We start from the raw sequence: 17,268 nt of genomic DNA on the forward strand, positions 1-17,268 counted from the left end.
AGCCCTATTTGAATGGTCCATCCTCAGTGATCCAGAAGAAGCTGGGGAGATATCCTGAGGATTTGATTTGTCCAGTGTTCACCTCACTATGTTTGAGAAGGGAATGGAAAAAGATCGTTTTGAAGCTTCAGAGGATCATAATTATAATAAATTATTAGGATCCTTTTCTGCCAGTTTTTCCGACCAAACTATGGGAAACAGATGGTACTGTTCACGTTTAGAAGGATGAGCCTGGTGAGAGTGGCATGGAATAGTGCAACCATCCTTCTTCTCCTTGACTTTTCAATGGCTTTGGGAGATTGGGATGTGCAGTAGTCTACTCTACTGGTTGAACTCCCTTTTCAAGGCTGCTCACAAGCAGTATTAATAGGGAGCAATGGACAGATCCTATTTGAATGGATCTGCGTTGGCGATAATGGACCCACTCTGGTTCCGGAAGGGGATATCCTGGGGATTCGGTTTGTCCAATTGTCTACCTCGCCATTTTGCAGTGGAAAAAGGAAATCAGGACTCTGGAGAGTCCTTGTTGAAACGAAAAATCTGGAACTCTTTCTGTAGGGTTTCAGCGCACATTATGAGATAGAAAGTTATTGTTGGCACTTGTGGATGATCAGTGGTGAGAGTGGGCTGGGACAGTGCAACCATCCTTCTTCGCCTTGATTTTTCAATGGCTGCAAGGGATAGGGATAGGCGGCATAGCATTGCCCTAGTTCAACTCTCTCCTCCGAGGCCGGTCCCAAGCAGTATTAAGAGGGAGAGAGAGGTAGGCCCCATTTGAGTATTCCGCTTTTGCAACTAATGGTTCCACTCAGGTTTGAGAAAGAGCTGGGGGATATCCTGGGGGTTGTGTTGCACAGGATCCATGCCCACGTGGTCTGGGGGATTCGGTTTGTCCAATTGTCTACCTCGCCATTTTGCAGTGGAAAAAGGAAATCAGGACTCTGTAGGGTCCTTATTGAAACAAAAAATCTGGAACTCTTTCTGTAGGGTTTCAGCGCACATTATGAGATAGAAAGTTATTGTTGGCACTTGTGGATGATCAGTGGTGAGAGTGGGCTTGGATAGTGCAACCATCCTTCTTCTCCTTGACTTTTCAATGGCTGCAAGGGGTAGGGATAGGCGGCATAGCAGTACCCTAGTTCAACTCTCTCCTCCGAGGCCGGTCCCAAGCAGTATTAAGAGGAGAGAGAGGTAGGCCCCATTTGAATATTCCGCTTTTGCAACTAATGGTTCCACTCGGGTTTGAGAAAGAGCTGGGGATATCCTGGGGTTGTGTTGCACAGGATCATGCCCACGTGGTCTGGGGATTCTGTTTGTCCAATTGTCTACCTCGCCATTTTGGGGACACGGTGGAAAAAGGAAACTAGGACCCTGGAGGGTCCTAGTTGAAATGAACTATCTGGACCCTTCTGTAGAGTTTCAAGGCAGGATATGAGATAGAAATGTATTGTTGGCACTTGTGGATGATGTCTGGCAAGAGCGTGATGGGACAGTGCAACCTTCCACTCAGGAACAGTACAACCTTCCCTCGTTGTGACTTTTCAGTGGCTGCAAGGGATGGTGATGCGTAGCACAGTTTTGTGCCTTATTCAGCTCCTTTCCCCAAGGCTGGTCCCAATTGGTGTTAATAGGGAGTGAGACAAGCCCTATTTGAATGGTCCATCCTCAGTGATCCAGAAGAAGCTGGGGAGATATCCTGAGGATTTGATTTGTCCAGTGTTCACCTCACTATGTTTGAGAAGGGAATGGAAAAAGATCGTTTTGAAGCTTCAGAGGATCATAATTATAATAAATTATTAGGATCCTTTTCTGTAGTTTTTCCGACCAAACTATGGGAAACAGATGGTACTGTTCACGTTTAGAAGGATGAGCCTGGTGAGAGTGGCATGGAATAGTGCAACCATCCTTCTTCTCCTTGACTTTTCAATGGCTTTGGGAGATTGGGATGTGCAGTAGTCTACTCTACTGGTTGAACTCCCTTTTCCAAGGCTGCTCACAAGCAGTATTAATAGGGAGCAATGGACAGATCCTATTTGAATGGATCTGCGTTGGCGACTAATGGACCCACTCTGGTTCCGGAAGGGGATATCCTGGGGATTCGGTTTGTCCAATTGTCTACCTCGCCATTTTGCAGTGGAAAAAGGAAATCAGGACTCTGGAGAGTCCTTATTGAAACGAAAAATCTGGAACTCTTTCTGTAGGGTTTCAGCGCACATTATGAGATAGAAAGTTATTGTTGGCACTTGTGGATGATCAGTGGTGAGAGTGGGCTGGGACAGTGCAACCATCCTTCTTCGCCTTGATTTTTCAATGGCTGCAAGGGATAGGGATAGGCGGCATAGCATTGCCCTAGTTCAACTCTCTCCTCCGAGGCCGGTCCCAAGCAGTATTAAGAGGGAGAGAGAGGTAGGCCCCATTTGAGTATTCCGCTTTTGCAACTAATGGTTCCACTCAGGTTTGAGAAAGAGCTGGGGGATATCCTGGGGGTTGTGTTGCACAGGATCATGCCCACGTGGTCTGGGGATTCGGTTTGTCCAATTGTCTACCTCGCCATTTTGCAGTGGAAAAGGAAATCAGGACTCTGTAGGGTCCTTATTGAAACAAAAATCTGGAACTCTTTCTGTAGGGTTTCAGCGCACATTATGAGATGGAAAGTTATTGTTGGCACTTGTGGATGATCAGTGGTGAGAGTGGGCTTGGATAGTGCAACCATCCTTCTTCTCCTTGACTTTTCAATGGCTGCAAGGGGTAGGGATAGGCGGCATAGCAGTACCCTAGTTCAACTCTCTCCTCCGAGGCCGGTCCCAAGCAGTATTAAGAGGGAGAGAGAGGTAGGCCCCATTTGAATATTCCGCTTTTGCAACTAATGGTTCCACTCAGGTTTGAGAAAGAGCTGGGGGATATCCTGGGTGTTGTGTTGCACAGGATCATGCCCACGTGGTCTGGGGATTCTGTTTGTCCAATTGTCTACCTCGCCATTTTGGGGACACGGTGGAAAAAGGAAACTAGGACCCTGGAGGGTCCTAGTTGAAATGAACTATCTGGACCCTTCTGTAGAGTTTCAAGGCAGGATATGAGATAGAAATGTATTGTTGGCACTTGTGGATGATGTCTGGCAAGGCGTGATGGGACAGTGCAACCTTCCACTCAGGAACAGTACAACCTTCCCTCGTTGTGACTTTTCAGTGGCTGCAAGGGATGGTGATGCGTAGCACAGTTTTGTGCCTTATTCAGCTCCTTTCCCCAAGGCTGGACCCAATTGGTGTTAATAGGGAGTGAGACAAGCCCTATTTGAATGGTCCATCCTCAGTGATCCAGAAGAAGCTGGGGAGATATCCTGAGGATTTGATTTGTCCAGTGTTCACCTCACTATGTTTGAGAAGGGAATGGAAAAAGATCGTTTTGAAGCTTCAGAGGATCATAATTATAATAAATTATTAGGATCCTTTTCTGTAGTTTTTCCGACCAAACTATGGGAAACAGATGGTACTGTTCACGTTTAGAAGGATGAGCCTGGTGAGAGTGGCATGGAATAGTGCAACCATCCTTCTTCTCCTTGACTTTTCAATGGCTTTGGGAGATTGGGATGTGCAGTAGTCTACTCTACTGGTTGAACTCCCTTTTCCAAGGCTGCTCACAAGCAGTATTAATAGGGAGCAATGGACAGATCCTATTTGAATGGATCTGCGTTGGCGACTAATGGACCCACTCTGGTTCCGGAAGGGGATATCCTGGGGATTCGGTTTGTCCAATTGTCTACCTCGCCATTTTGCAGTGGAAAAGGAAATCAGGACTCTGGAGAGTCCTTATTGAAACAGAAAAATCTGGAACTCTTTCTGTAGGGTTTCAGCGCACATTATGAGATAGAAAGTTATTGTTGGCACTTGTGGATGATCAGTGGTGAGAGTGGGCTGGGACAGTGCAACCATCCTTCTTCGCCTTGATTTTTCAATGGCTGCAAGGGATAGGGATAGGCGGCATAGCAGTACCCTAGTTCAACTCTCTCCTCCGAGGCCGGTCCCAAGCAGTATTAAGAGGGGAGAGAGGTAGGCCCATTTGAGTATTCCGCTTTTGCAACTAATGGTTCCACTCAGGTTTGAGAAAGAGCTGGGGATATCCTGGGGGTTGTGTTGCACAGGATCATGCCCACGTGGTCTGGGGATTCGGTTTGTCCAATTGTCTACCTCGCCATTTTGCAGTGGAAAAAGGAAATCAGGACTCTGTAGGGTCCTTATTGAAACAAAAAATCTGGAACTCTTTCTGTAGGGTTTCAGCGCACATTATGAGATAGAAAGTTATTGTTGGCACTTGTGGATGATCAGTGGTGAGAGTGGGCTGGGACAGTGCAACCATCCTTCTTCGCCTTGATTTTTCAATGGCTGCAAGGGATAGGGATAGGCGGCATAGCATTGCCCTAGTTCAACTCTCTCCTCCGAGGCCGGTCCCAAGCAGTATTAAGAGGAGAGAGAGGTAGGCCCCATTTGAGTATTCCGCTTTTGCAACTAATGGTTCCACTCAGGTTTGAGAAAGAGCTGGGGATATCCTGGGGGTTGTGTTGCACAGGATCATGCCCACGTGGTCTGGGATTCGGTTTGTCCAATTGTCTACCTCGCCATTTTGCAGTGGAAAAAGGAAATCAGGACTCTGTAGGGTCCTTATTGAAACAAAAAATCTGGAACTCTTTCTGTAGGGTTTCAGCGCACATTATGAGATAGAAAGTTATTGTTGGCACTTGTGGATGATCAGTGGTGAGAGTGGGCTTGGATAGTGCAACCATCCTTCTTCTCCTTGACTTTTCAATGGCTGCAAGGGGTAGGGATAGGCGGCATAGCAGTACCCTAGTTCAACTCTCTCCTCCGAGGCCGGTCCCAAGCAGTATTAAGAGGGAGAGAGAGGTAGGCCCCATTTGAATATTCCGCTTTTGCAACTAATGGTTCCACTCGGGTTTGAGAAAGAGCTGGGGGATATCCTGGGGGTTGTGTTGCACAGGATCATGCCCACGTGGTCTGGGGATTCTGTTTGTCCAATTGTCTACCTCGCCATTTTGGGGACACGGTGGAAAAAGGAAACTAGGACCCTGGAGGGTCCTAGTTGAAATGAACTATCTGGACCCTTCTGTAGAGTTTCAAGGCAGGATATGAGATAGAAATGTATTGTTGGCACTTGTGGATGATGTCTGGCAAGAGCGTGATGGGACAGTGCAACCTTCCACTCAGGAACAGTACAACCTTCCCTCGTTGTGACTTTTCAGTGGCTGCAAGGGATGGTGATGCGTAGCACAGTTTTGTGCCTTATTCAGCTCCTTTCCCCAAGGCTGGTCCCAATTGGTGTTAATAGGGAGTGAGACAAGCCCTATTTGAATGGTCCATCCTCAGTGATCCAGAAGAAGCTGGGGAGATATCCTGAGGATTTGATTTGTCCAGTGTTCACCTCACTATGTTTGAGAAGGGAATGGAAAAAGATCGTTTTGAAGCTTCAGAGGATCATAATTATAATAAATTATTAGGATCCTTTTCTGTAGTTTTTCCGACCAAACTATGGGAAACAGATGGTACTGTTCACGTTTAGAAGGATGAGCCTGGTGAGAGTGGCATGGAATAGTGCAACCATCCTTCTTCTCCTTGACTTTTCAATGGCTTTGGGAGATTGGGATGTGCAGTAGTCTACTCTACTGGTTGAACTCCCTTTTCCAAGGCTGCTCACAAGCAGTATTAATAGGGAGCAATGGACAGATCCTATTTGAATGGATCTGCGTTGGCGACTAATGGACCCACTCTGGTTCCGGAAGGGGATATCCTGGGGATTCGGTTTGTCCAATTGTCTACCTCGCCATTTTGCAGTGGAAAAAGGAAATCAGGACTCTGGAGAGTCCTGATTGAAACGAAAAATCTGGAACTCTTTCTGTAGGGTTTCAGCGCACATTATGAGATAGAAAGTTATTGTTGGCACTTGTGGATGATCAGTGGTGAGAGTGGGCTGGGACAGTGCAACCATCCTTCTTCGCCTTGATTTTTCAATGGCTGCAAGGGATAGGGATAGGCGCATAGCATTGCCCTAGTTCAACTCTCTCCTCCGAGGCCGGTCCCAAGCAGTATTAAGAGGGAGAGAGAGGTAGGCCCCATTTGAGTATTCCGCTTTTGCAACTAATGGTTCCACTCAGGTTTGAGAAAGAGCTGGGGGATATCCTGGGGGTTGTGTTGCACAGGATCATGCCCACGTGGTCTGGGGATTCGGTTTGTCCAATTGTCTACCTCGCCATTTTGCAGTGGAAAAAGGAAATCAGGACTCTGGAGAGTCCTTATTGAAACGAAAAATCTGGAACTCTTTCTGTAGGGTTTCAGCGCACATTATGAGATAGAAAGTTATTGTTGGCACTTGTGGATGATCAGTGGTGAGAGTGGGCTGGGATAGTGCAACCATCCTTCTTCGCCTTGACTTTTCAATGGCTGCAAGGGATAGGGATAGGCGGCATAGCATTGCCCTAGTTCAACTCTCTCCTCCGAAGCCGGTCCCAAGCAGTATTAAGAGGGAGAGAGAGGTAGACCCCATTTGAGAAATCTGCTTTTGCAGAAACCCTACAAAAGGAGTCCAGATTATTTATTTCAATTAAGACATTTTGCGCTTCAAAACGACCTTTTCCCATCCCCTTCCCAAAAATGGTGAGGTGAACACTGGACAAATCAAACCCTCAGGATATCTCCCCAGCTTCTTCTGAATTACCAAGGATGGACCATTCAAATGCTCTTTAAAAGACATTTCTTCTGCAAAGTCTTTGGTGCTCTCTGTGCTTATTTGCTTGCAAACATTTCATTGCCTGATTACATAGAATCATCTCCATACTTCCCAAACTCCATAATCATTGAACTGATGATGTTATCTAGCTGGATAATGAAACATCTTTAAGCAAAAACCAAATCAGAAGAGCACCAAGGACTCCACCAAGGAACAATCCCGAGCTACAGATGTTCTCTTCTAATGTTTTGTTGTTGTTGTTGTTGTACACACCTGATCGATAGCGCTCATCTCGTGAGCCTGATGATCTGCGGCGATGGTATCGAGAGGAGGAGGATGGAGTTACTGGTGTTCGGCGTTCTTGTGGCAGTGCTTGATCGACTCCTGCATTTGCAGAAAACAAAAGGAAAAAATATCAGATTCTGTTACATTGTTTTTTAGAAGTATGGTAAACATGGCATACGGTGGATGCAAATCAAACTTTGATCAACTTAAGTTGTCAAGAAATCTATGCTAGAGTTGATACAAAACAAAGAAATTACTATAACATAGGATTTTATGACTTACTGTTCAAAATCAAAAGTGTGAACAAAGCATGTACATTATTGCCATTAATTGCAGCACAAATATGCAAAATGCTACAGAACAACAACTCTGGGGAATGCACTTTTGTGGATATTGTCATGCTAGAATTGTACAAATCAGAAATGGATTAAGAAAATGTCTGGTAGAGTCAGAATGATGAAACAGCAGCATCAAGTACAGTAATTTTGCCCATTTTCCGTTGATATGTAATTAAATATCTTATGAGTCAAATAAACCAATGTTTGCTCATCGTTTTTACTGTTGCAAAGTGAAAGTGCACTAAGTATATAAATGTCTATATTATAGGAAAAAGCAAACTAATTAAGATGCCTCCAAAAATGAAACATCAACCGAAGTTTGAATTGTCCCTTTCATGAGTTAGGGTTGAGCTCTAGATAGAAAAGGAGACTCCCTCATGAAATCTCGCCCTTCTATCTTCAGAATGAACGGAAGAAACTCTTTCTTTAAACAGAAGAAGGATGAAAACAATTACTCCTATGCTCCACCTGAGCAGAGAAAGGCACTTCTTTCTCCATTGAAGTAATGGACAATGGAAAATAAATGATATGCTCTCCCACATCTTCAGCAGAAAAGGGAATGAAATGTGAATGAACCAGGTGCAGAATTCTTGTAGACTACATCTGCAGCTCTAGAGAGTCGCTGGCACTTCTGTTGACTTTATGCATCAAATCAAAATATACCCACTGAGCCTTTCCAAAACAGGTTTTCCCAGCCCTTGAGCTCAATGAGCCCCATCTGCTGTCTCCAGATATTATTACCTTTTGATTCCTTAGGAAGACGGATTCCATTTGGCTGAAGGAGAAAGAATACTAAAATAAGAGTTTTTAAATGTCCCACTTGGTAGTATCTCCAAATAGAGAACATTTAGGCTATACAGTATGTTACACAAAAACAAGGAAGGTAGGAGTTGAAACAAGAAACAATGCTGTGATGAAGTATGTGCTCCGTACTGTCCTGGAAAATGGTTAAAAATAAATACAAGCTAATTGAAATAATCAGTTCAGCAGCTCTTTCCAAAGAGCATCATGTGGTTGTGCTTGGAGCAGGCGACAGCTCTATTTTAGGTCTACAAATTAGATACTATGGTGATAAGAACCACAGGGGACAAAAAAGACAATTCTGCTTATTTGAAAGATAGTTTATCTATCTTCCAACTTGATATCAATGAAAAATTAAACATGATCACTGGATTTCTCCTTCTTGCCTATTGTATACTACAGGATATTTCTATAATTAAGTATAATACTTTTATTTGTCTTGCAATACCTTGTCCAGTTTTATAAGCCAATGAGATAATATGTTGCATAATATTAGAGCACTAAAATTTTCAGATAAGGCAAAGATGGGCAAAGTGAAGTAGGCTGATAATCCATGAGGTTGTTTTTTTCATTGTAAACCATATTCTTTTTTATTTTAATTCCAGTAGAACAAAACCAAACACATGAACAAGATTGCAAGTCCCTGCTTTCTCAAGACAAAAGGCAGCAGCGAGGGATGGGCGGAGGAGTCTCACTGCTATATTAGTGGGAAGGACATTCTCTGGGTGTTTACTTCAGCTATAGTGGGATGGATGTTTGGCGGTCAAGCTAAAACTAGAACAAAATCTTCATGGACAGGAGAGCAAAAAACCTTCGAACAATTAGAGTGACCCTTTCCCCCTAAAGCAGCATTTTTGAACAAGCAGAAAGACCAAATAAAATGTGGAAGGCTGCCTGCCATGTTAGTTACCATTTATAAAAGACACAGAGACCATTTTGAGTTAGCCCTGCCAGAGTTCCTGAGCAAGGTGATGGCACAGGGAAAGGAGGCAGGAAATGAACATAATCCACCTCCTCCATGTGTGATGCATCCCCATCTCCTTCCAGGGGAGGGATCTCTTCAGATACAGTGGAAGTGGATTCTTCAACAGCAACTTTTTCTTCATCAATTCCTAATCCCAGCTTGATCATTCTATAGATACGATTAGAGTGGATCTGTGGTTCCTCCAAGGAGAAACCCAAAGAAAGTAATGCCCCTAGCCTCAACATTTCTTCTCTTCATACAATTTCAGTTTCTATTTCCAACTGTGAAATTTTGGAGGTTGGTGTCAATTCTATCAAATAGAACAATTAGTCAGCTTTTTAATATGTTATGATATTTTTAGAATCCCTATAAATCTACTGCTATTGAGATTATCTAATTAATTGGTGAGCCTTAGTTTTTATTCCCCTTGGAACTGGTTTTTCTTCTTGTGTCCAGTTCATGCAGTGGTCAGTTGCTGGTTCATTCATTTTTCTCAATGACATGAGCACATTTCTCTGGCAAGAAGCTTTAAATAGAAAATGTCTAATTCAATTTTCTGCCTCCATTAAAGGTCAAAATAAGACCTTCTTCCCCTCTCTCCCATATACAAGGGATATAAATATGACTTCATGGCTGGCTCCCAAGTTTTCTTCAAACAATGGAAGCCCAGTACAAGCTTTTATTAGGTATTCAGCAGGGCCAGTCGGTTGCAATTTTTAAAAACAGCTACATTTTTCTTGCAGGGTAGATATAGAACACAAAATATTAAGCCTCTGGTATGTAGACCCTTTTGCATAAGACAGAAAACACTCACAAATATTAAACTCCAAAAATTCAGTTAAGTATTGTTATCAAGAGGAAGGGTAATAATCATAGAAACATCCTCCTCCTATGTGGCACATATAGTGCTGGAACCTGTAGTCAGATGGAATTGCTTTTTCCAGAATAAAATTTGTGCAAATAAATAATGCACAAGACAATCTGTAGAGTTATACATTCATTGCTATTGCCTTGCATGGAGAAATATATCTTGTAAATTCCCTTGAAATCTTCTTTGATCTGTTTTCTAGGAATAACTTCACATTCCACGCCCCAACTAGAAAAATGTTAATTATCACATCAGAAGGTAACAGAATATAACTGGAAGCTGAACTAACTTGTCCTTTGTTTAGAAAATGGACGATGAAAATAAATATATAAAATCAATAAATTAATCGGTAGTGTATTGCATCCAATGTTCAATTACTTGAAAGGAATTCTCTTCTGAAGCCCTTTTTAATCTACAAAGAAGATGAAAGTAAACTAAACGCGAGGAAAAACTTCATCATACATGGTGATGACTATTACTTTGGATTTGATAGATTCAATAAAATTGGGAAATAAGTGACTATAAATCTTGATAACAGAAGGTTATCTTTTGAGTCTCTGACTGCTACTAAAAATGACAATGGACAAAAGATTTTGCCTGTCCAGTCACATAAATTGGCTTCATAGATGCATTTGGTGGGCCATTATATGACACAGAATGCTGATAGTTAAGGGGAGAGCCAGAATATCTAAAGCCAAAGTTGGGAACTATGTAAATATTTAAGAACTATTGCACTAAAAAACCACCACTGTCAGTAGAAACATGCTGATTTGTGAGAAAGACCAGAAGAAAATGTAAGTGGGTCTGTATTATGTTGGTTGAACAGCCTAACTGTTTCAGTGCGGCCCTCTCAAGTGCCAGACAGTCAATTGAAGCCATTGTGGTTCTGGATGCTGTATTATCCCCTGGTTCAACGCTATTCTGTATGGAGGGATTCTCCATGGTCTGGCTATTGACAGATCTATCAGAGCTGCGTACTATGACTGCCTGGGCCAGTGGGGTGCTACAAATAAAACCTCTGTTACTCTTTTGATGACCTTTGAGTCTGTAATGCCTTCCTATGTGCAGGAATCTTCTATGTGGTTGGGCAATTGGGATGTGTAGGTACGTGTCTACTGACATTAACACATCTCCTTCTCGGATACTTCCCAGGATTGACTGTAAGGATTGCATCTTGAATATCCGTTTAGTAATTTTACATCCAGAATTGGTCTACACCCCCCCCACCCAACAATTCCTTCTGTAGTACGAACAAGATTGAATAAAACCCTTGTCCCTGTTCGTCCTTCAGTACCAGTTGGACCACCTGAATGTCCAGCAGGTGTTAAACTCCTGTGTCCATGATGCCTCTTTTGGCTCGGTCTCTTGGTCCTGGGCCTCTTCTGAAAGAGTTTGGGGTTGTGGAGAGGAATTCCAGAACTAGGCCCCTTTTATTGGGTCTAGGACCCAACTGTCCGTTGTTATTGCTTCCCATCATCGGCGAATGGGCCCAGTCTTCCGCCAATGGGCGCTGTTCTGGTTGCCACTTTATGCGGCAAAAGGGCCTGTTAGCAGGACCTTGACGGTCTTCTTCCCTGGAATTGTTGACTGCCCAATCTATAAATCCGGATCTGTCCGGTTGCCGGATTGGCATCTGCGTATACGGCCTCTGAGAATGCTTGGAGTGACTAAAGCAACCCTTTTTGTGCTCCAGAAAGACAAGGGCCACTTGTCTTCCTGGTTGCATTTCATAATATTCTTATATGTTCATTACTACTCTAATGTTGTCCCTTACTTGTCTTTGCGGTAGAAATCCATTCTGATCACTATGTATTATTTCGTTTAAAATCCTTTTTGTCCTTCCTGCAATAATACTCATAAAAATTTTGTAGTCGGCATTCAAGTGCGATATTGGTCTATAATTTTGGATTTGATTAACATCGGTACCTTCTTTCGGTATCAAGGTAATATATGATTCCCTCCACAATTCCAGAATTTTTGCATTTAACAAAGCCCCATTACATATTTGCAGTAATACTAGTTCCAAAGATTGTCCTAATTTTTGATATAATTCTCCTGGTAAACCGTCTGGCCCTGGGGTCTTATTTGCCTTCTGTTTTTGGATTGCTTCCTTTAATTCTGTTAATGTAATTTCTCGATTTAATATATAGCTTTTTTCTCCCTCAATTGGTGACATTCTATCTGTTTTTCAATACTGACCTATTTTGTCTGTTTCTATATCCTCTGGGATATGCTCGGAGTGATCGAAGCAACCCCTCGTGGATGGAAAGGCTGCCTTCGCATGTATGACGATGGCAGCCAATCTGCCTGGCCAAACTTCCTTTGTCCTTGGTCTCAACCAGTAGGGGTTCTATGGCTTCCCTGAATAGTTTGTTTCCTTTAACTGGAGCCGAAGCAAATTTCCACTTGTGCTTTAAATCCGCCTGCCAATGGTGGAGCCAAAACAGGTGCCTCACCGCCACCGAAGTTGCAATAACCGTGGTAGTGTACTTGACACCATTCAGGGTGGCATTGTTGCTATCAACTTATTTAAATCCTGTTGTAATAAAAAATCTCCAGGTGGTGCCCTTTCTTGCATTTGTGCGAACTGTATGAAAGCTGCCGTGCTGAAGAATGAGGCAGTTGAGGTTGCTTTCACTGCCCATGCTGCTGCTGGGTGGACCTTTCGGAGAGTCTGCTCTGTATTGGTAATGCCTTCCTATGTGCAGGAATCTTCTATGTGGTTGGGCAATTGGGATGTGTAGGTACGTGTCTACTGACATTAACACATCTCCTTCTCGGATACTTCCCAGGATTGACTGTAAGGATTGCATCTTGACTATCCGTTTAGTAATCTTACATCCAGAATTGGTCTACACCCCCCCCACACCCAACAATTCCTTCTGTAGTACGAACAAGATTGAATAAAACCCTTGTCCCTGTTCGTCCTTCACTACCAGTTGGACTACCTGAATGTCCAGCAGGTGTTAAACTCCTGTGTCCATGATGCCTCTTTTGGCTCGGTCTCTTGGCTCTGGGCCTCTTCTGAAAGAGTTTGGGGTTGTGGAGAGGAATTCCAGAACTAGGCCCCTTTTTATTGGGTCTAGGACCCAACTGTCCGTTGTTATTGCTTCCCATCATCGGCGAATGGGCCCAGTCTCCCGCCAATGGGCGCGCTGTTCTGGTTGCCACTTTATGCGGCAAAAGGGCCTGTTAGCAGGACCCTTGAACGGTCTTCTTCCCTGGAATTGTTGACTGCCCCATCTATAAATCCGGATCTGTCCGGTTGCCGGATTGGCATCTGCGTATACGGCCTCTGAGAATGCTTGGAGTGACTAAAGCAACCCTTTTTGTGCGTCCAGAAAGACAAGGGCCACTTGTCTTCCTGGTTGCATTTCATAATATTCTTATATGTTCATTACTACTCTAATGTTGTCCCTTACTTGTCTTTGCGGTAGAAATCCATTCTGATCACTATGTATTATTTCGTTTAAAATCCTTTTTGTCCTTCCTGCAATAATACTCATAAAAATTTTGTAGTCGGCATTCAAGTGCGATATTGGTCTATAATTTTGGATTTGATTAACATCGGTACCTTCTTTCGGTATCAAGGTAATATATGATTCCCTCCACAATTCCAGAATTTTTGCATTTAACAAAGCCCCATTACATATTTGCAGTAATACTAGTTCCAAAGATTGTCCTAATTTTTGATATAATTCTCCTGGTAAACCGTCTGGCCCTGGGGTCTTATTTGCCTTCTGTTTTTGGATTGCTTCCTTTAATTCTGTTAATGTAATTTCTCGATTTAATATATAGCTTTTTTCTCCCTCAATTGGTGACATTCTATCTGTTTTTCAATACTGACCTATTTTGTCTGTTTCTATATCCTCTGGGATATGCTCGGAGTGATCGAAGCAACCCCTCGTGGATGGAAAGGCTGCCTTCGCATGTATGACGATGGCAGCCAATCTGCCTGGCCAAACTTCCTTTGTCCTTGGTCTCAACCAGTAGGGGTTCTATGGCTTCCCGGAATAGTTTGTTTCCTTTAACTGGAGCCGAAGCAAATTTCCACTTGTGCTTTAAATCCGCCTGCCAATGGTGGAGCCAAACCAGGTGCCTCACCGTCACTGAAGTTGCAATAGCCTTGGTAGTGTACTTGACACCATTCAGGGTGGCATTGTTGCTATCAACTTGTTTAAATCCTGTTGTAATAAAAAATCTCCAGGTGGTGCCCTTTCTTGCATTTGTGCGAACTGTATGAAAGCTGCCGTGCTGAAGAATGAGGCAGTTGAGGTTGCTTTCACTGCCCATGCTGCTGCTGGGTGGACCTTTCGGAGAGTCTGCTCTGTATTGGTAATGCCTTCCTATGTGCAGGAATCTTCTATGTGGTTGGGCAATTGGGATGTGTAGGTACGTGTCTACTGACATTAACACATCTCCTTCTCGGATACTTCCCAGGATTGACTGTAAGGATTGCATCTTGACTATCTGTTTAGTAATTTTAGATGCAGAATTGGTCTACACCCCCCCCCACCCAACAATTCCTTCTGTAGTACGAACAAGATTGAATAAAACCCTTGTCCCTGTTCGTCCTTCAGTACCAGTTGGACCACCTGAATGTCCAGCAGGTGTTAAACGCCTGTGTCCATGATGCCTCTTTTGGCTCGGTCTCTTGGCACTGGGCCTCTTCTGAAAGAGTTTGGGGTTGTGGAGAGGAATTCCAGAACTAGGCCCCTTTTTATTGGGTCTAGGACCCAACTGTCCGTTGTTATTGCTTCCCATGATCGGCGAATGGGCCCAGTCTTCCGCCAATGGGCGCGCTGTTCTGGTTGCCACTTTATGCAGCAAAAGGGCCTGTTAGAATGGTCTTCTTCCCTGGAATTGTTGACTGCCCAATCTATAAATCCGGATCTGTCCGGTTGCCGGATTGGCATCTGCGTATACGGCCTCTGAGAATGCTTGGAGTGACTAAAGCAACCCTTTTTGTGCGTCCAGAAAGACAAGGGCCACTTGTCTTCCTGGTTGCATTTCATAATATTCTTATATGTTCATTACTACTCTAATGTTGTCCCTTACTTGTCTTTGTGGTAGAAATCCATTCTGATCACTATGTATTATTTCGTTTAAAATCCTTTTTGTCCTTCCTGCAATAATACTCATAAAAATTTTGTAGTCGGCATTCAAGTGCGATATTGGTCTATAATTTTGGATTTGATTAACATCGGTACCTTCTTTCGGTATCAAGGTAATATATGATTCCCTCCACAATTCCAGAATTTTTGCATTTAACAAAGCCCCATTACATATTTGCAGTAATACTAGTTCCAAAGATTGTCCTAAGTTTTGATATAATTCTCCTGGTAAACCGTCTGGCCCTGGGGTCTTATTTGCCTTCTGTTTTTGGATTGCTTCCTTTAATTCTGTTAATGTAATTTCTCGATTTAATATATAGCTTTTTTCTCCCTCAATTGGTGACATTCTATCTGTTTTTCAATACTGACCTATTTTGTCTCTTTCTATATCCTCTGGGATATGCTCGGAGTGATCGAAGCAACCCCTCGTGGATGGAAAGGCTGCCTTCGCATGTATGACGATGGCAGCCAATCTGCCTGGCCTAACTTCCTTTGTCCTTGGTCTCAACCAGTAGGGGTTCTATGGCTTCCCTGAATAGTTTGTTTCCTTTAACTGGAGCCGAAGCAAATTTCCACTTGTGCTTTAAATCCGCCTGCCAATGGCGGAGCCAAACCAGGTGCCTCACCGTCACCGAAGTTGCAATGACCGTGGTAGTGTACTTGACATCATCGAGGGTGGCATTGTTGCTATCAACTTATTTAAATCCTGTTGTAATAAAAAATCTCCAGGTGGTGCCCTTTCTTGCATTTGTGCGAACTGTATGAAAGCTGCCGTGCTGAAGAATGAGGCAGTTGAGGTTGCTTTCACTGCCCATGCTGCTGCTGGGTGGACCTTTCGGAGAGTCTGCTCTGTATTGGTAATGCCTTCCTATGTGCAGGAATCTTCTATGTGGTTGGGCAATTGGGATGTGTAGGTACGTGTCTACTGACATTAACACATCTCCTTCTCGGATACTTCCCAGGATTGACTGTAAGGATTGCATCTTGACTATCTGTTTAGTAATTTTAGATGCAGAATTGGTCTACACCCCCGCCCACCCAACAATTCCTTTTTAGTACGAACAAGATTGAATAAAACCCTTGTCCCTGTTCGTCCTTCAGTACCAGTTGGACCACCTGAATGTCCAGCAGGTGTTAAACGCCTGTGTCCATGATGCCTCTTTTGGCTCGGTCTCTTAGTACCGGGCCTCTTCTAAAAGAGTTTGGGGTTGTGGAGAGGAATTCCAGAACTAGGCCCCTTTTTATTGGGTCTAGGACCCAACTGTCCGTTGTTATTGCTTCCCATGATCGGCGAATGGGCCCAGTCTTCCGCCAATGGGCGCGCTGTTCTGGTTGCCACTTTATGCAGCAAAAGGGCCTGTTAGAATGGTCTTCTTCCCTGGAATTGTTGACTCCTCCATCTATAAATCCAGATCTGTCCGGTTGCCAGATTGGTATCTGCGTATACGATCTCTGAGAATGTTTGGAGTGACCGAAGCAACCCTTCGTGGCTGGAAAGGCTGCCTTCGCATGTATGACGATAGCCGCCAATCTGCCTGGCCAAACTTCCTAGGCCAGATCTTTCCTGTCTTTAATATCCACTTTGTATGCCATGCTATGGTTAATATTCTTTTTTCCTTAGATTGATCCAATCTCGTATCCATACAAGTATTGTTCTATTATGGTATAGTTACCAATCTGGAAGCCCAAGGCCACCTCTGCTATTACTATCCTGTAAATCTTTTAACTTAATTCGGGCTTTTTTGCCTGCCGAAACAAATTCTGTGATTATTTGATTAAATTCTCTAAAAAAATTCTTATCTAATTTTGTTGGGGTTCTTTCAAAATAATATAAAATCTTGGGCAGGGCATTCATTTTTATAATTGCTATTCTTCCTAATAATGATAATTGTAGAGTCCCCCATTTTTCCAAATCATTTTAATTTGATTGAATAATTTGGTGTAATTGTCTTCTTTGATTGTGGAGCACTTTGCTGTTAACCATATTCCTAAATATTTTTTTTTTGGTGATTTGTAGTCCCATTACATTTTCTAGCTCCTTTTTATTTCTAATTGTTATGTTTTTCATTAGCATTTTGGTTTTGTCTTTGTTGATTTTTAATCCTGAAATCTCTCCATATTTTTCTACTTCCTCTATCAAAATTGGGCCTGATTCTAGAGGCTCCT

General features: G+C 43.2%; 1 protein-coding gene across 1 annotated transcript in view; it reads right to left on the reverse strand.

Annotated features, from left to right (window-relative positions):
• Positions 1-17,268, reverse strand: part of DIP2C (DIP2 acetate--CoA ligase C (putative)) — a 370,495-nt gene that overhangs the window by 112,151 nt on the left and 241,076 nt on the right. The window contains exon 5 of the mRNA XM_087947300.1: positions 7,006-7,116. Within this exon, the coding sequence (XP_087803426.1) occupies positions 7,006-7,116 (111 nt within the window). The remainder of the gene's footprint in view (positions 1-7,005; positions 7,117-17,268) is intronic.

Source organism: Notechis scutatus, chromosome Z (assembly GCF_049901735.1).
Source record: "Notechis scutatus isolate UNSWTSFEM ecotype Mainland chromosome Z, rNotScu1.2, whole genome shotgun sequence".
NCBI lineage: Eukaryota > Metazoa > Chordata > Lepidosauria > Squamata > Elapidae > Notechis > Notechis scutatus.